This window comes from Natrix helvetica (genome assembly GCF_964273705.1).
Source record: "Natrix helvetica genome assembly, chromosome: 5".
Classification (NCBI taxonomy): Eukaryota; Metazoa; Chordata; class Lepidosauria; order Squamata; family Natricidae; genus Natrix; species Natrix helvetica.
The window spans coordinates 120,075,257-120,095,925 of NC_138551.1; the positions used below are offsets into that span (position 1 = coordinate 120,075,257).

The window sequence follows — 20,669 nt, forward strand, 5'->3', positions numbered from 1 at the left end:
GTATACAACTTCATGTAACAGAAAATAAACAAAGAATTAGTGTATTGGAGGAGGGGGCAGCTGGGCTGGGGGAGGAGTTGAGGACAGTCTGGAAGGGGAATATAGAACTGGAAAATTTTATGGCAAAGATAGAACTTGAAAGAATGTCTTTTTTTCTCAGATTCCAGAACCTACCAGAGATAGAAAATGAAGATCTTAAGGATATTATGAGTACAATCTTAGCAGAATATATTAAGAGAGACAAAGAACAATTATGGTGGGACGTGGATCTGGTTTATAGGATTAATTCAGCATATGCCAGAACACATAATGTTTCAAGGGAGGTACATGTTAAATTCCTTAGGAGGACCATCAGGGATGAGGTGCTAGGGGCCCAAAGGGGGGGACCACTAAAATATAAAGATAAAGAAATTACCATTCTTAAGCAAATTCCGAAAAAAAATAAGAGAAAAAAGGAGGAAGTATTCCTTCTTATCAAAGAAATTATATAATAAAGGGGTTTGGTTCAGATTGCTATTGCCAGAGGGAATGTTGATTTTCTGGGAGGGAAACAGAATTAGAATTAATACAGTGGGGGAGGCAGAAGCCTTCATTTAAAAACATAGTTCTCTCCTAGAGGATGAAAACATGGGAGGTAGTGAAAAAGGTAGTAATGCACAAGATATGAAGTAGGGAGGGGCTGTGGCTCCACCTGGGGACCGGGGGGAGGAAGCAATTTCAAAAAGGCTCAGGTCACAAAAATAAATGTACTTGAAATATTATTGTAATTGTTGATATACTAGAAAGTGACCAAAAAGAGATGATTGAACACATGGTTGATATAATGCATAATAAGATGCTGTTTTTGCTTATCTTTTATCTTTTCTTTATAACTTTGTAAAAACTGTGAGATTTGGAGGGATTTCTACCACCAGCACGGGAGCTGCCAAAATTTTCTGTATACCTCTTTACCTTTCCCCATAAATGTTTAAAAACCAATATATATATATTTAAAAAATAGTAATGGGGGGCTTTAACTACCCTCATCTCAACTGGGAGACAAACTCTGAAACAAATGGGAGATCAAATAGATTTCTGTCCAAACTCATCATCCAACTTCATCACCCAAAAGGTAGAGGTGGCAACTAGAGGGGCAACTATACTGGACCTTATTCTTACCAAATGATAGATGGGGTTGAAGTTGCCAGGTAGCCTGATATTAACAAAGGGCGGGGGGAAGGAAGAAAGAGGATTGGAATGCAGGGAGGAGATGCCGGAGAAAAGTTAAACCAAAGCTTACCAGTGGAGGAATGATGAACAGATGCTAGCCAAGGTCACACAGCCAAGTGCAAAGCAGAAAAGCCCACAAAACAGAAGGCTCGTTACCCAAACAATATGCAAGCACCTTATTGGGCATTGGTTGATAACAGGGGGATGTAGTCAGGGAAATACCTCCTCTCCTTGCACTGATGGGGAGGGCCAGTTCCAGTCAACTGCAATGGTTCCTCAGGTAACCTGGATCCATGACATACACTTTTAGCCACTATCAGTAGGAAAAAATGTTCAAATAATTTCTTAAAAGATGTTATGTTCATTGGCAGTTGCTGAAAAGCAAATGCTGAAAATCAAATGGGTAAACATAAATGTCTGAATGACTTTCACAAGAGTTCTCTTTAGCAAGATTTACTGAGATGAAAGGGAAGGGGGTTACAAGAATTACAGTCAGTCAACCATTTCACATATCATTCTCTTTGACTCATGCATACTATCAAGAGGAAATAATATCTTCTCTCAAATTAAAAGAAAGTTTTAGAATTATTTCAACACCATGGTGTTATGACTTATGTTTTCACATGTATTCTGGCTGTAAGCTGCTCCTTTGTGTTCAGGTCTGGCCTTAGGAGGATAATGTAACACTTGGGGATGAAGATGCAGACCAGCAGACCAGCACTGGAGGCCAGGATGGAGAAGACCTGAACAGCCACCATGTATTTCCCTTTGGTGCTCAGGTAGGTGGGCACAAAAGTCATCCAGACACTGCAGAAGACCAGCATGCTGAAGGTGATCAGCTTGGCTTCGTTGAAGGCCCCAGGCAGATTCCTGGCCAGGAAAGCCACTGTGAAGCAGATGGCAGCCAGGAAGCCCATGTAGCTGAGGGTGACGTAGAACATGACAACAGCCCCTTCGTTGCATTGCAGGATGATCTCGCCAGGCTGGGAGTGGAGTTCAGAGTCAGGGAAGGGGGGAGAAACTCCCAGCCAGATGGAGCAGATGATAATTTGGACTGCTGAACAAGAAAGGATGATGGAGTTGGCCAAGCTCTTTCCCAACCATCTCTTCACTCGGTTTCCTGGTTTTGTGGCCAGGAAAGCCAGCACCACCGTGATGGTTTTGGCCAAGAGAGAAGAAATGGCAGCTGAGAAGATGATGCTGAAAACTGTTTGTCGGAGAAGGCAGGTGGCTTTCCTTGGTTGACCAATGAAGAGAAAAGGAGACAAGAAGCAGAACAGGAGGGAGACCAGGAGGATGTAGGAGAGGTCCCTGTTGTTGGCTTTGACAAGAGGAGTTTCTCGGTATTTAATAAGGATGATTAAAACAAGGCCTGCGGTTAGGAAGAAGAGTAGGGCAAAAGAGACCAGGATGATGCCCAGATGTTCTTCATGAGTCAGAAAGATTATAACTTTGGGGATACATTGGACTCGGTCTTCATTTGGATATTTATCATCTGGACACTTCGTGCATTTTTCTGTATCTGAGAAAGACCGTAGGGGATGTTATTTGGAATCATGACAAAAGCAATATTTCTTTAACATTCTGTCCTTTGCATTTCAAGAAATACCTTCTTGAAACATCTGACAACAGGGACATTTTTCAAGATGAATTGCTTAACCAATTGATGGGAAGAAAATGAAAATATAATTTTGTAAACATTATATGACTAAGGTACATGAAATTTGTGGAAGTCCTAGGATCTAAAACATTTACTGTGTAATATAGAGAGCTTTCATAAGAACCTACATTTTGAGACGTAAATAATGTATCCGATAATCTTTCCAGGTTGTAGTCCTGGATCCTTCCAGGTGGCATTTCTTAATATATTGGATCCAGAGGATGCATATCTTTTTTTTAATTAAAAGTTTTAATAAGTTTTACAAATATTACCCGCTCCCCTTCCCTCCCTCCACCCTCCCTCCCCCCAACCTCCCAGAGCAAAATACAGGGTATAAACATTTAACAATCATATTCTAACATAAGCTAACTGAATTTGACATCCTACCTCCTCTTGTGCTTTAATTCTCCTTTGTTATGCTAACTTTAGGTAAGTTGTAACATTCCTTATACCTTCACTCATAAGCTAATTGAAATTTTTTAGTCCAATATTTATTTTGAATATAGTCAGTCCATCTTTTCCATTCCAGCTTGTATTTCTCATCTGAGTAGGCCTTCAAGTATGCTGTAATTTTGGCCATCTCTGCTAGATTTATTACTTTTAGCGTCCATTCTTGAATAGTAGGCAATTCTTCCCTCTTCCAGTACTGCGCCACCAACAATCTTGCTGCCATTGTTAAGTTCAAAATCAAATTAGTCTCTATAACTGTACAGTCTGTAATTATATCTAACGAAAACAACTGGGGGTTGAACTTTATCCTTTTTTAAAATATATTTTGAATAACCCACCATATTTTTAATCAAAATGCTTTGACTTTTTTGCAAGTCCACCATATATGGTAATACGTAGCATCAGCACAATCACATCTCCAACATTTTGGTTGTAAATTCGGATACATACAAGATAATTTTTTGGGATCTAAATGCCATCTATACAACATCTTATAAAAATTATCTCTCAAATTCTGAGCTTGCGTAAATTTTACATTTGTTACCCAAATCTTTTCCCATGTTTCCATCATTATTGGCTCTTCGAAATTTTGTGCCCATTTTATCATACAGTCTTTAACTAACTCTGTTTCAGAATCTATTTCTATCAGTATATTATACAACCTTTTTATATGCATTTGACTCTGGTCCCTAATTTGTTTTATCAGACTATCCTCATTTTGCGTGATACCAATTGTCTGATTTTTTTTTCCATCTAACTTGTAACTGTCCATATTGGAACCAGGTTTGAATTACCCTTTCCTCTCTTAATTTGTCCATAGACTTTAACTGTAGTACACCTCTCTCTATGTTAAGAAGTTCTCTGTATGTAATTACATCCTGTTTTTGTTCTATACTTATATTCTCTATCGCTTGTCTGGGTACTACCCATGTAGGTATCTTATCATTTAACCTATATTGGTATTTTTTCCAGAAACGCAATAGGGCATTCCTTAATATATGGCTTTTAAAAGTCTTATCCACCTTCTTTTCATATATTAAATAGGTGTGCCAATCATATACCAAATCGTATCCCTCAATATTCAGAATTCTATCCTCTTTTAAATTAATCCAATCACTAATTGTTGTTAAAACTACTACTTCATAGTATTATTTTAAATTGGGCATTTTCAAACCTCCTCTTTCTCGTATGTCTTGCATTATTTTAAGTTTTATTCTTGGTTTCTTCCCTGCCCAGACAAAATTATTAATACCTCTCTCCCATTCTTCCAAATTTGCATCTTTTTTAAGTATAGGTATCATTTGAAAGAGAAATAGAAACTTAGGCAGAACATTCATTTGTACAGCTGCTATCCAGTGACGTGCGGTGAGCTTTACGGCTGGTGAAGCTGGTGACATCATCAGCATGAGCCGCGGTCCCCTTCATGTTGACTGAGGAAGGAGGGGAATGGGACCACGTCAGCCTCCCTCCTGCGCACGTCCCATTCTCCGCCTTCCTAAGTCAACATGAAGGGGACCGCGGAGCGCGCTCCGCGGGACCGAGGCTTACGCTCCGCGATTCCCTTCATGTTGACTCAGGAGTCAGGAAGGAGGGGAATTCCCCTCCTTCCTGACTCCTGAGTCAACATGAAGGGGACCGCGGCTCACGCTCCGGGGGACTGTGGCTCATGCTCCGCGATCCCTCCAGCCTCCCTCCTGTGCACGTCCCATTCCCCGCCTTCCTAAGTCAACATGAAGGGAACCGCGGAGCGTGCTCCGCAGGACCATGGCTCACACTACGCGATTCCCTTCATCTTGACTCAGGAAGGCGGGGAATGGGACGTGCACAGGAGGGAGGCTGAGGCTAGAGGAGCCTCCTGCACACGTGGTCCCATTCCCCTCCTTCCTGACTCCTGAGTCAATATGAAGGGGACCACGGAGCGCTCCCATTCCCGACCACATGTGGAGAAGGCTCCTCAGCGCCTTTTCACTTTTTTAAAAATTTTCATGATGAGAGTGGTGCGGCTCTGCCTCCCCTGCCTCCCCTGACCGCACGTCCCTGCTGCTATCCTTCCCAACAATGACAATTGTAGTTTTTTCCATTTATTCATCTCTAGCTGTATTTTATGCCATAATGGTTCATAATTATACTTATATAGTTTCCCATTAGAGGTTGTAATGTAGACTCCTAAATATTTAACCTTTTGTACTATCTCGCATCCTGTTGCTCTTTCTAGTTCTTCTTTTTGATTTGTAGTCATATTTTTAACTATCATCTTTGTTTTTCCTAGATTTATTTTAAACCCAGATACTTGACCATATTGATTAATTATGTTCATTAAACCTATAGCTGATTTCCCAGGTTGGGTTAAAGTTACAACCAAGTCATCCGCAAATGCTCATAATCTATATTCATAATGCCTAATCTTAATTCCCTGTACGTCATCTGACCCATGTATTCTATTCAACAATAACTCCAAGGTTAAGATAAACAATAATGGAGACAGGGGACACCCCTGTCTTGTTCCTTTTTCAATTTTGAAAGATTCTGTTAAATTACCATTAACTATAATTTCTGGTATATTGCCTTGATAGATTGTGTGAAGTACTCTCCAAAATGCAACTTTTGTATTATTTTTATTAGAAATTGCCAATTCACTCGATCAAATGCTTTCTCCGCGTCTAAAAATAAAAGCGCTGCGGGGACTTGGTGGTTCTTCCCCAAATATTCCATATTTGGAATATTCCATATATTAACAATTTGTCTAACATTACTTTTCATTTGTCTGCCCTGTATAAAACCAGATTGATCATTATGAATCGTTTGTTGTACAATTGACATCAACCTATTTGCTAATATTTTAGCAAAGATTTTATAATCTGTATTAAGTAAGGAAATAGGCCTATAGTTTTTTGGCTGAGTATGGTCCTGATCTTCTTTTGGAATCAGAGAAATAAAGGCGGTTCTCCAAGATGGCAGTACCCTTCCTTCCATTTGAATTTTATTAAATAATTCCTTAAGAGGATCTACCATTTCTAATTGTAATTTTTTATAATAAACCGCTGTCAATCCATCTGTACCTGGGGCCTTCCCAATTTTTAATTGCTTAATTGCCTGGAAAATTTCCTCCGTGGTTACAAGTTGATTCAGTCTTTCCCTTTGTTCATCTGTAACTATAGGTATTTTCTCTTTCTCCAGATATCTATCTATATCTAAACCTTGTATTTTATCACCAACGTACAATCTAGTATAATATTCTGAGAAGGCCTTTTTAACTATATCCTGTTGATAAACTTCTTTGCCTTTGTATTCTACTTTCTTTATAGTACAAGATTTTTGTTTTTTTCTTAACATGTATGCTAGCCATCTACCTGGTTTATTTGCATTACAAAAAGTATTATGTTTAGCGTATATCAGATTTGTGGCTACTTGGTCTGACGTCAACATATTGAACTGTCCTCGCAATAAAGTAATTGCTTCTCTTATCTTCTTATCGTCTGGATTAGATATTAATGCCTGCTCTTCCTTTTTTATTTCTTCTTCTAATTCCCTTCGTTTTCCCCCTGTCTGCGCCTATATAAATTATTCAAATTTATTAAGACACCTCTCATGTAAGCTTTGCTACTATTCTTTCAATATTTTTTTACATTCTATAACGTTTCTCTCATATCTAAATAAATTTTCATTTAACCTCCAAGATCTCCTAGATCCCTCTCTATATTCCAATTCCATCCAAACCGGATTATGATCTGTTAGAGTTCTCGAGCATATCATCGTTTTCTTCACCCTAGAAAATAAATCATTTGTAATTAGTATAAAATCAATTCTGGAAAAGGATTGATGTCTATCGGAGAAGAATGTGAAGTCCCATTCTTTAACATTCCGTTCTCTCCAAATGTCTCTCAGTTCCATATCATCCATTAACTCAAAAAAAGATTTAGGTAATCTTGTTCGTGTTTGAGTATTTTGCAGTAGTCTCTTCTTATCATTGGTAATGTCCATTACTCCATTCCAATCACCCAATAGTATACACGATCTATAATCCCATTGTGTTAATTTAGTATGAAGCAACTTATAAAAATTTTCTTGTTGTTGGTTGGGAGCATATACTGCTGTTAACAGTATTTTCTTTCCTTCTATTAATAATTCAATTGCAATATATCTTCCTTGAGGATCTGCTTTGATTAATTCAGCCTTTAAGTCTTTTCTTAAGTATATAACTATACCATTTTTCTTCTCTGGAGCAGATGCCACAAAGTATGATCCCAATCTTGCGTTCATCAAGTATTTCTGATCCTGTATTCTAATATGAGTTTCTTGCAAGCAAATTATATCGTTTTTAAATTGTTTCAAGTAGTGAAATATTTTTTTCCCTTTTTTGTGGTGAATTTAAACCATTAACATTCCAGGTTAGATATTTAGTTGTCATCTTCAGCTCCCTGAAGCTTTCTAAGAGCTGCCTGGAAATCTTGCTGAGATTTCACCTTCAGTCTTGCTCCCCCCACAGCTTCTGTATTCGTGTTTGTAATTTCTTGGATTATAGTCTGGGTTTGCTGCATCTTTAATTCTTGCTCTTTGCGTTTAGTGGCTGCTCAAGTTTGTCTTTGTTCCATAATTTCTTCTGTTTCCTCAGGTAAATCCAAAGCTTGAGCAGCTCCCCCTTGTACCTGAACTTGTTGTCTGGTCTCGCCTGTTTCTTTTCTTCCTTTAGGTACTGGGGATGGGGGGCATCCAACCTTTAATACATTGCTATAAAAATCTCTTGCTTTCCAAACTGTGCTAAGACGACATCTTTGTCCTTGACAATTCACCACCAATCACCACCAATCCCATCTAAATTGAATCTGGCGACTTTTAAGTTCATCCACTAAAAATGCATAATCCTTTCTGGATCTCAACATTTTTGGGGGTTTCCTTCAATACTACCACATCTTGTCCTGCCACTTGTAACTTATTTTTATAAGTTGCTTGCAGTATTTCATTCCTGGTTTTCCTGGTGACAAAATAAATTACAATATCTCTTGGTACTTGTCTCTGTCCGGCAATCCATGAATTAACATGGTAAATTTTATCGATCTGCCAGGCACACTCCACCTTTGGTTCACCAGTTAATTGAGCATAAGCTTCGGCAAAAATATCTCTCAGATCTTCTTGGTGATTTTCCTTCAGGCCCCTTATTCTTAAAGTAAATCCCATTGTTCTATATTGTATCATTGTTAACTTCTGCCTCTGATTTATCAATTTTGCTTTGTGCCTCCTGTTAGGATCTGGTGCGATTAAGCACTAGCAATGAACCCCAGGTCGAGGTTATAACAGAGCAACCCTGTAAAGTATACGCAACGTGCGATAGATAAAGCAACCACACAGAATAATGGATAGTAAAGTAACAAAATGAGCTTTACTTTTTGAAGAATATAGCAAAATCCATAAACACAGCCAAAAAGTCATACACAGAAAAAACAGTCCAATACTACCAAGATAACTTGGATACAAGTAGCAAATAACTTACACACAGTAAGTAGTAGCAACAGTAGTAACAGTTAGATAGCAGTTATCATACATCAATCAAGAGAGAGAGAGAGAGAGCAACAACATCAGCTGCAATTTAAATGCTGTAATCTACTAATTAGCAGAGCTCCTCTCTTAAAGATACATAACATGCCTTGTGCAATATATTGTCTACCCAACTTGTTGGTTACACCCTAACATTCTCCCCTTTGGGTAGATCAATATATCCACTCACAATGTAAGATGATAACCTTCACATGATGAGGTATGTTTCACTGAACTTTGTGCCTTAGTGAAGTTGTCTGCTAAATTGTCTTCAGTTGAACAATATTCCAACTTTATCAGGCCATCCTTAATGCTTTGTCGAACATTAAGATACCTCAAATCAGTATACTTCGATCTCGTCTTAATAGCTAAACTAGTCGCCATTTTTATTGCTGCCTGATTATCTTCATAAACAGTAAAAGGTTCATTGATACTTAATCCCATATCTATAAGCAACTGCTTATAATATATCAGCTCAGTACATGTCAACGACAAACATGAAAACTCAGCTTCCATTGTGGATAAGCTTATGTGTTTCTGTCGTATCGACTTCCATCCAATCAGTACACCACCTAGCATAAAGGCTATGCCGGAAGTTGACTTCCTATTATCTATAGCAGCTGCAAAATTCGCATCAGCATAAACAGTCAAAACTAAATCCCTATTCGGTTCTAAATATAATGCATAGTGGATAGTTTTCTTCAAATAACGCAGCACACGCTTTGCTGCTTGCCAATGCCTCTCTGAAGGACTATCATTGAATCTAGCCAGTTGGTTCACACTAAATGATATATCTGGTCTAGACCAATTACTTAGGTACATTAGGCTACCTATCAAAGATTGATAGATTCCCTTATCAAAACCAGTACCCTCAGTAACCTCAGGTTTAAACTCCAATGCCATTGGTGTCTTTGCAGTCTTACATAGCTCCATGCTATATTTCTTAAGTAAATGATTAATTTTACCAGCCTGCGACAGCTTAAAACCTTTACTGGTTCTAACCACGTCTAAGCCCAGATAATGCTTAATTTCACCCAAATTCTGGATTTTAAATTTACTCTCTAATTGTGAAACAATGTCAATAGCTTCCTGCTCAGACCTAGTAATAATAGCTATATCGTCCGTGAACAAAAGCAACAACGAGATCAAACCATTTTTCACCCGTCTAAATAAACAAGGATCAGCCAAACCTGGAATAAATCCCATAGCTTTTAGTTCATTTACTATACATCTGTTCCACTCAAAACCGGACTGTTTTAAACCATAAAGGCTCTTTTTAAGTCTCCAACAACCAGTCTGGCCATTAGAATCAACACCTGGTGGCATCTTCATATAAATGGTATGCTGCAATGGAGCATGCAGGTACGCTGTTTCAACATCAATATGGGTAACATTACACCGATACTTAGCAGCCCACACCAATGCTGCCCTCAACGTAGAGGCTTTCAAGCTCGGAGCAAAAACCTCATCGTAATCCCTCTCAGTTTGGGAAAACCCTTGAGCAACTAAACGAGCCTTATAAATAGCATTGCCAGCAGCATCGTTTTTAATTTTAAACACCCATCTACAGCCAATTGCACTCTCCCCTGAAGGGAGCCTAGCTTCTTCATAAACCTTCAATTCCTGTAAGGATTTCAACTCCTTCTCCATAGCTGTTTTCCACAATTTCTTTTCCTTTTCAGGATACAGCCTTAACTCTGCAAAACTAGAAGGTTCTATGCTAACTTGCAATACTACACTGGCTTGGTATCTGTCGGGTGGATGCCTGTCCCTAGTAGACCTCCTAGGCAATACAGGACTTGCAGAATCATCCTGTTCCACCTCACGAGTAGATTCTACATCTACATCTTCCTCCTTTTTCAGAGTAATAGATGGACCATCCTGATTCTCTAACTGCTCATTTGGTGTATCATGATTAACCAAACGATCAACATCTATATCATCACAAATCTTGTGAAACTCTTGTTCTAACTTCTCCCAACCAACATGTTCTGAAAATTTAGCACTAGCACTGTGCATAATTCTCCGAGTTCCAGGTTCCCAGAACCTAAACGATCTATGATTGGAATTATACCCAACAAAAACCATCTTCCTAGCTCTGCTTTGATCCTTCCGTCTAGTCTGTGAGGGAATATGCACCCAAGCAGGGACACCAAATGTGTGTAAATAACTCAAATCAGGCTTCCTACCATGCCAAAGAGTATAAGGAATCTTACCAGTAGTTGAGTTAACTACTATGTTCAGAATATGGTTTGCACACATTATAGCCTCACCCCAAAGCTTTTCTGACAAACCAGAATCAACCAGCATAGTTCTGGTCATAGCCTGCAATGATTGACCACGTCTTTCAATAAATGAATTATGTTCTGGCCTGTAGGGGGCAGAACGCCTATGTTCTATACCAGCATTCTCCAACATTGATGTAAACCTATGATTAGTGAATTCAGACCCATTATCAGTGACTAGGCAAAGTACTTTTTTATCCATCTTACGTTCAACAAACTTTAACCATTTAGTAAAATGTTGGAAAGTTTCTGCCTTTGATTTCATTACATAACAGAAACCATACCTAGAATAATGGTCCATAATGCTGAGTATATAGCAGGCACCTCCTAAGCTAGGTTTCTTAGGGCCAATTAGGTCTGCAAACACTACATCCAGTGGTTTAGATGTCTTGAATCCTTGAAACCGGTTTGCAGGGGTAACCTTACTTTTAGCCTGGTTACAGGCATTACAGTTAAGATATTTTGAACAAGGTTTCAAATTGATTCCATTAGATAGAATAACAGTTTGACGTACCATTTTAAAATTTACATGGCCTAAACGTCTATGAAGTAGATGTATACAGTTATCATGGGGCTGTTTATTCTTATAACCAGGTTCAGAACTCGCAATATTTAAAGAGTTCTCATGTAGAATAAATAAATTATTCTCCAAATTGGCAATAACACTATTACCTTCCTTTTCAATAATGCATCTATCATTCTTAAATGTTACTGTAAACCCACATTTCACAAGGTCTTTTACAGATAATAGGTTAAATTTCATTTTAGGTACATATAACATTTCCAATTTTTCATTAATACATGGACAATAAGCTGTACCTTCACCTAAAGCCTTAATTTTCCAACCATTTGCTAAGGAAATGTGCTGTTTGCTAGCCTTCATAGTAACAAACCTTTCTTTAACCTTAGTTATAGAATGGGATGCGCCACTGTCAACCACCCAAAAACTATGGTTTACAGCCTTATCTACCTTAGCTACAGTTACAGTAACATTGTTGCTTTTTCTTTTACTATTAGCAACACTCCTTTTCTTGCTATTTTTACAGTTCTTAGCAATATGCCCCTTACCACCACAAGAATAACATTTCTTAACAAAATTTACAGTTGAAAACTGTGTTTCTTCTTGTGATTGATTGTCTCTGAACTGAACTCTATCCTCTCTTCGTCTGGACTCTTCAAGCAATCTCCTGGTAACCTCAGATAATGTCAGTTCAACTCGTGAAAGAACTTCCAATGAGGAAACAAAAGAGTCGTAGCTTTCATCAAGCGATGATAGAATAATATACACCTGTTAAAGCTCAGAAAAAATCAACTCTTTTTCTTGCAAATCCTGCAAAGTTTTCTTCATGAAGTCTAAATGAGCCAACATATCACCACCTTTTTGCAAACGGGCTCTAAACAGTTTCCGTGTGAGATGAATATGAGCACCCATACTGTCCCGAACATAAATTCTCCGCAATGTGTTCCAACACCTAGCAGCAGACTCTTCGCCACGAATATGGACCAGTTGCTGGTCATTCAGTGTTAGTCCAATAATGCAGAGAGCTCTCTCATTGTCCCTGTTAAACTGCGCAATCTTCTTCGCATCCTCATTATCAGCAGGATCCCAATCTGTAACATCTGGTGGGTTCTGAACCACAAACCACAGTCCTTCTCTACGCAAAAGTAGGGAACACTTCAAGGACCAGGAAACATAGTTGGTTCCATCAAACCGGGCAATCATGGAGAGTGCAGCAGACTGTTCTTGTGCCATATTCACAAAAATAAACTATCCAAAAAGTGGTGCTTAAAAAAAAATTATGGTTAAGGCAGGGCGTCTGGGCCCATAACCAATGTTAGGATCTGGTGCGATTAAGCACTAGCAATGAACCCCAGGTCGAGGTTATAACAGAGCAACCCTGTAAAGTATACGCAACGTGTGATAGATAAAGCAACCACACAGAATAATGGATAGTAAAGTAACAAAATAAGCTTTACTTTTTGAAGAATATAGCAAAATCCATAAACACAGCCAAAAAGTCATACACAGAAAAAACAGTCCAATACTACCAAGATAACTTGGATACAAGTAGCAAATAACTTACACACAGTAAGTAGTAGCAACAGTAGTAACAGTTAGATAGCAGTTATCATACATCAATCAAGAGAGAGAGAGAGAGAGAGAGCAACAACATCAGCTGCAATTTAAATGCTGTAATCTACTAATTAGCAGAGCTCCTCTCTTAAAGATACATAACATGCCTTGTGCAATATATTGTCTACCCAACTTGTTGGTTACACCCTAACACCTCCTCAACTTTATTCTCCAACTTGATGTTAGACTGGTTAATTTCTTCCACCTTCTCATCCAGAGATGTTACATAACCAAATATGTCTTTGAATGCATCTACTATGTCTTCCCTAATCTCTTGATTACGGGTTTGAATTAAGTCCTTAATTCCAGACATTTCTTCAGACACATCTTTAAAAGCATTTGAAATCTTTTCCTCCAAAACAACAGCTTGATCCTTTAATGCCTTTTGGAGAGCCTCAAGTGTCAGAGTTTGTGTTTCTACTGGGGGTAATAAAGATTGTAACTTCTGTGTCTGGGCGGGGGAGCTTCCCGCACTCTTGGAAATGCTTGCTTTTATTTGTTTTGAAGCCATTTCCAGATATTCAAACAAACTTTTCAGCGGCCAGTTTAGTAAGTCCAAAAGGTCCACCTATTCCCCCAGGTTTGTTAGCCAATACTATTTTCTTTGATCTTAAACTCTTGAGTCTTTTAACATCGTTAACAGGCAGTTAACAAATGCTATCCCTTTTAAGTTTCGTTTTCAACACACCCTTTGTTATTCAATCACCATCTTTGAGTGCTTTTGTCTTCACAGAGGGAAGTATGTTACATCGGAATTAAGGTTTGTACTTACAATAATATTCCCTCCTGCTTCGCTCTGCCTGCGTATCTTCCAAATGTAAATTTAAACATTGGCAGCAAGGGTGGTCATGACGTTTCGTTTCTCCAAAGGCAGAAGCATCCCGGATGAGGAGCTATGTCGGGCTTCTGGGGAACTCTCACCCTTCGTACCCCCGAATCACTCCTGGGGGTCCCGGGGAGCTCTGCCCTCGCCCGTCTGCTCACTCCACCCTCTTTTCCCGAGGGGGGAGTTTTCAAACCGCTAGACAGCTGATTTACGCTGTTCTAGCAGTTTATACTCAATCCGGGGCTGGTGTTCCCTAGGGAGCGTCTTCCAACGCTGACGGTGCCACCGGAAACTCCAGAGGATGCATATCTTGTGAAACCTACTTGGCTGGTAGAGAACGGTGTCCTACAAATAATCTGAAATGGCTACTGGAAATAGCCATAATATGGGTGTAATGAGCTGCCCCCATAAGTGTCCACACCACCTTATTGTGGACCAGCAACATCTTCTCAGAGTTCCACAAGGGGAGGCCCATGTAGACCTTATTGCAGTAATCCTTCCAGGTGGTGGACCTAAGAGATTTCCTCAGTTTCAGAGATGTTCCTAGAGGGGTCAATGTTTCAGGACGCATCCAAACTAAAAGAAGAAGAGAGGTTTTCTATGGCAGTAGTTCAGCTTTCCCAACCTTCCACCCTCCTGCCTCTTCCCTTCCAAGGGTGATTAAGGCCTGGGTGATAGTGACTAATGTCTCTTGATTCAGGAATTGACTGCTCTCATCTCATTGGATGTTGTTCAGATGAAATCTCTGAAAAGTCATCTGAGAAGATATGAAATTCCTACACAGTGGATTTACTTATGTGAAATTAGATATCAATATGTTTTATTCTTATATTCATCTACAAGTTTCCCTTAACATATTCCAACATCAGCTCATCAGCTGGACATGCATCAAGTGCTGGGACAAGCATTTCATAATTCCTGGTAAGCCACTAAATAATAGTGCTGAGACATGAAAATCTTTTATTTCTTCCCCTATACCTTTCAGGCATTCAATCCTGGCCTTTCATCAGTTTGGTTTGGTACAGCTTTCTAATCAAATGGAGTTCATTGCTGAATTAGCTCTTTCATGCACCTTTTGTAATCCTTCCCACATTTCTTTAGCAGTTTCATTTTTACATATGTATGATTTGATCATCTTCTATGCTAAGAGAGATTGTGCTTTGAACTTTCTGATCTTTATCCTCTCATCTGAAGGTCGTTCTGGCCCAGCTTCATTTATACAATTCCACACACCTCCTCTTATTAGCAGCATTTTCATCTTGAATTTCCAAGACTGGTAGTTCTGGGTTGTCAGATTTGCAAATGAAATCTTTGTTGCAGCTGTGTTACTAGCCATTTTCTTTTATTCTGTTGTGCTCTTTTTTCCGTTGCTGTAGCTTGCACTTATTTGCTGTAGCTGGCTGTGACTGGCTGTTTATGCTGCTGCTACATGCTTGGATGCAGTCTCTGGGCCCAAATTCTGTTTATATATAGCACTACAGTTAAGCAGTAAAGCACATGGGGACTGTACTCTTTGTCTGGTCTGTGGTGCTATATATAAACAGAATTTCTAACAGATATGTCTAAATATATTGATATCATTTCAAGAGATCAAACATCTATCTATCTATCATCTATCTATCTATCTATCTATCTATCTATCTATCTATCTATCTATCTATCTATCTATCTATCATCTATCATCTATCTGCGTTAGGCATGAAATCTGAATTGGTAACTTTCCTCCAGTTATTCTCTCTCAGCTTTCCTCATCTCACAGAGTTAATGTGGGGAAAATAGGAAGTGGAAGAACTATTTTACGTCTTTGCTGCCTTGAGTTATTTTAAAACTAAATGTGGGATATAAACAAAGAAATAAATAATATATTTTAAGTGGAATTCTCATGTTAATCCCAATTCACACTGACAAAACTAATAAGAATTTGTCCTTTTACACAAATTATAGGTTGCCTGATTCCCAGTATCTCGAGTTTACTTATTTAAAAAATATATAATTCTTCTCTTTATATAAAAAATTGTGCATTTTGAAAATAAACAAGAATACAATTAACTTTCAATGTGTCTTTCAACATGTACTTTCATCAAAGTGCTCTGGATAAACCCATTTCCGCAAAGCCTGTAATTTCCTCTGGTGTCGCCCACCTTCCTGAGTGGAGAAGGTCCCCTCCGGACAAGGAACGCAGTCGTAGCAGCAAACTGGCTCTCCTTCTCGAACCCTCTTCACAAATCCAGGACGACAACTTTCCACACATTTGGACTGAGGCCGAGACTAAGCAGAAAGGATGGCAAAGAAAGTGTGTTAGAGCTAAGAATCCATGGAAAATGGAGCCAAATCCCAAGTCTCTGCGATTTACTTATGTAAATATGAAATCTCTGGCTAATTCCAAATGGTTGTGAGAGATATGGCTACTGGCAGATTCTTCATTTAGTTCCTGTCATTCATATTGCAAGAAAGGAATTTTCTACTTAATAAAGTCTAGAAAGATGGCATTGAAAAACCTCTTTTTCACCCAGTGTGACTGAAGGTCGCTAACCCAGTAAGATAAACAATGGCACTCCAGCGGCTTTTAGAGTTTTCTTACTATCCAGAGGCCAAATCTAAATAAAATTTCTTTACAAATGTCCCTCATTGCATTTGATACCAGGAAGGCCTTAACTTTGGATCAAAGAAATGTTTCATTACTTTTTTAGTTTTCTGGGTCAGGACACTATACAATATGAGACATTATACATACAATACACTATTTTTAAGCCACCCAGAGGCACTCTGGGGGTATATAAATGTGCATATATATTTGGAGAAGCTGAATTCTAATTTCAAATCTTACTTCCCACTGGGACTCAGAGCACCTTAAGCCAATCTTGAATGTTGGGCATGGCTGAATCTGCTTAGAACTGCTTGTTCCATCTTCTAGCTTCTGAAGGACACTTTGTTGAGTACTAGTGAAGCCTCCCAAGCAGTCTAAGAAAACTGTCATTCCTCACATTCAATTCTTAGGGAAGATCATGTATCATGATGATAGGACTTAGGCCACTTGAAATGGTTCCTAAGATTTGGAAAACCGAGAAAAGACACTGATATTTGACCTACCTTGTTGACCAACTTTAGGCGTGGGAGAGCTTCCTGGTTGACAATCACTCTTTGTCTTTCAAAGCTCCCCAGGATCTCTATGGTGTAATCCATCCAGGGGTGAACTACCCAGCTCTCAATGATCAGGTCTGCTGCTACATCCCCATTTTGCTTCAAGTTCAGTTTTAAGTGGGAAAGATTGCAAAACACGTTCTTGGCCAGAAAGGGATGAATCTAAAATGGAAACATCCAGAAATTTTAAAAGCAGAAAACTTGGTTTCTTGTCCCAGATGGTCTTTTCACATGTGAATCTTTATTCTATACTTGTCCAATTACAAGAATTCTTATTTGGAAGAACAAGAGTTGCCACTATATTCAAAAGTGAAAAACAAAGTTTCAGCAAAATTTCTTAATCATATATCGCTTTAAAAAATTACAAAGTACATTGTATTTATTCCAGAGAAGTCACAAAACAATTAAACAAACAAACCAATCAAGAAATTATTCCTGAACTCCCTGAAAACAACAGGGTGACTACTAATATGAATGGATTTGCCAAGAAGAAAGTTGTCTGACTAATCTTCTCACAGGTAAATAGATGGAAATCATAGCCATAATTCTAATTTATTGTAAGGCTAACTGAATCTTGCAAATCGGAAAGCACAAATCTCCCACCAACAATTTCTATAGCCTGAAAAGTTAGGAGGGATTATTTCTCTGCCTGTTTTGCAGCTGAGGGCTCCCCTCCCTCTTATCTGATCATTTCTAGTCAGAATCTCTTCCACCATCCCCAAAATCATTCCCACATACCTTTACACCTTGTTAATAGATTGTGGGAATGCTTGTGATATATGTCATTCATCATAGTATTAGCAAATTACTTCATGGAATCATGACCATGAAGCTATTTAGGTGAGGACTGAATAGCAAGATCATTAAGGGGAAAAAGGCTGCCTTAAAAATGTACTCAAGTAATTTTCAATGTTCCTCCTAGAACTGGCAGGATATGAATAACAATTACTCCTTGGTCATCTCTTCTTCAATATATTCATCAATACAGTCAGATCAAACTGATAAATCATGATTTTGTGATGCAAGAGTTATAGCAATAAGAGCAATAGCACTTATATACCGTTTCACAGTGCTTTACAGCCCTCTCTAAGTGGTTTACAGAGTCAGCCTCTTGCCCCCAACAATCTGGGTCCTCATTTTATTGACCTCAGAAGGATGGAAGCCTGAAAGACTGAGTCAACCTTGAGCCTGATGTGACTCGAACTGCTGAACTGCTGAAAACTCCTTGACAAAGCTGTTTAGATTTCCAGCTTCCAGAAAAAAATATTTATGATTTCTAGCTTGAGAGATGTGCACAAATAAAATCCATTACAAAAATATCTCATGTTGAACAATTTTGACTTGACCAACTATGTATCTTGTATAAGAACAGATGGATGGGAGCTACAGTGTAGATCTATCATTAAGATTTCATTTACATATTTTTATATAATTATATCTGTATAGTGGTCACTAATTGTAAACAATTGGTAGTAGTAACTATTCGATGAATAATCATATAATTAACTGGATGATGATTTCATTATTTATGCACTGGAAGAAGGATGAAGGATAAAACTTGACAAAAATATTTATGAAAAGTATCTGTTGGCAATTTTCACTGAATTATAATGCATTTATCAGAAATGTATAGTGAATTTATATAAAATGATGTATTGTTCATATTTAGTGAAATGTAATTGTAACAAAGTACTTTTTATTATATGTGGCTGACTTGTGACAAGGCAAAGAAATATTTATGTTTCACCCCAGAAGATTCTATAAATAAGTATACAATGGAAGCCAGGTTTTTTTCCCATTTTGGACTATTATATAAGGAATTGGGGGGGAAATGAAAAAACACACACCATATTATCATATATGCTGACTAGAGTGCAGAAATTTATGCGCACTCGAAAATGGAAAGGAACTTCCACAAGGGAAGAATGGATGGAGAAATTGACGGAATTGGCAGAGATGGAAAATTAACAGCATTGATTAAGGAAAAGAATGTAAGTATCTTCGTCTTTGAAAGAGATAAAAATGATATTTTGACTTTTGCTTTTGATGATTAAGTAGGTAGTTATAAAAATGACAGACACACACATACAATATCAACTACATGTGTGTGTGTAGAAAATTGAGATTATAATCTGATTATGTATTTTATTGCATCAAAAAAAGTTGGAAGTTTCTGCTTTTTTGCTTAGTCCTCTTTTGCTCACACCATTTCCCATTCCCCCTTATTCTCACCCCCTTTGTTTGTATGTAAAATGTATGTGAAATGATAATATTTATGAAAATGAAATGGAAAGTAGGCAAATGAACCCATAAGAATCTCAGGAAGTGGGTGTTTTGGTTTGGGCGATCCCAACTCAAGTACTCCAAGATCCCCTTTGGAGACACTGGTGCTTTGAGAAGACACTGGACAAATAACTGGATCAGCTTCAGGGAAGGACAATGAAGCCAAGGAAGAGCTCAAAGGAGCTGCTCTTAGCCCTGAGGAAAGACAACAAAGAGAAGAGTTGAAGATCAGGAGTCTGGGAGCCCCTTTTCCAACTGACACAATCTCTCGGTTGGAGAAGGGAGGATACAGCCCTCGTCCAATCATTGAAAGATGTTAAACAGGAGCTGAAGATCTGCTCAGTTTTATTCCAGAGTGTTGGACATGGAAAAATGAATTCAATTATTTTTTTGCTGAAGATAGGAAAAACATCCTAAAAGGAGGAGCTATTTCAGAGCCGTCAGTAAATGGAGAGGGTCAATCTTCTCTGATTTCTTAATGCAAAGACATCAGCATCAGTCTGACTTAATGCATCAGTCAGAAAAGTTTTAACTGGGATTCCTGCAGAGAGGAGGGGTTGGGTTAGAGGCTCACAGTTTCTCCTTCGAATGGATGAAGGTAAAGTTCAGCGATGCTAATCACAAACCAATTTATACAGAAATTTATTTCAAACAGCACACAACATTTTTAAAATCAGCCGTGTTTAATATCAATTGCAATATTTTCAAGTGAGTGAATAAACTGGCCAAAGATCTTGCCCTTTTGCACCAAAAGGATGTTCACAGGATTCCTCTCTGTCTCTTCGGATGCTTCCTAAAAACTAGGTGTGATCGATTCTTGTCTGTACCACTTACCTGCCATGGCTGCATCTTCAGAGGTCCCAACCTCTCTCCCTTCCTTCTCCTCCTTGATCTGGGGGAATATGCAGCATTCAAGGCATGGGCCAAAGTGTTAATGAAACTGGAGTAATGTTTAGAATATGGGATCCGGATCCTGTTCCATTTCCATTGAGTCTCCAGTGGGGCTTTCTGGATGCATCTTCTCCGGCCTTTGGCAGAAAAGGCATGTTTTGAAACAGAACAGTCAAAATACGGATGTTGAAACTGGGATTCCACAAAGAAATCAGGTTCAAAAGCATAATCTTTTGAGCTTTTTTTCTCCTGATAAGA

The 20,669-nt window shown here is 38.5% G+C and overlaps 1 protein-coding gene across 1 annotated transcript in view; it reads right to left on the reverse strand.

Moving 5' to 3' along the window:
- LOC309392697 (vomeronasal type-2 receptor 26-like) overlaps positions 1 to 20,369 on the reverse strand; it is a gene marked incomplete at both ends in the record, with an annotated part of 115,940 nt that extends 95,571 nt beyond the window's left edge. The window contains 3 exons of the mRNA XM_081954125.1: positions 16,238 to 16,364; positions 17,187 to 17,399; positions 20,355 to 20,369. Of these exons, the coding sequence (XP_081810251.1) occupies positions 16,238 to 16,364; positions 17,187 to 17,399; positions 20,355 to 20,369 (355 nt within the window). The remainder of the gene's footprint in view (positions 1 to 16,237; positions 16,365 to 17,186; positions 17,400 to 20,354) is intronic.
- Between the last annotated feature and the right edge of the window lie 300 nt (positions 20,370 to 20,669).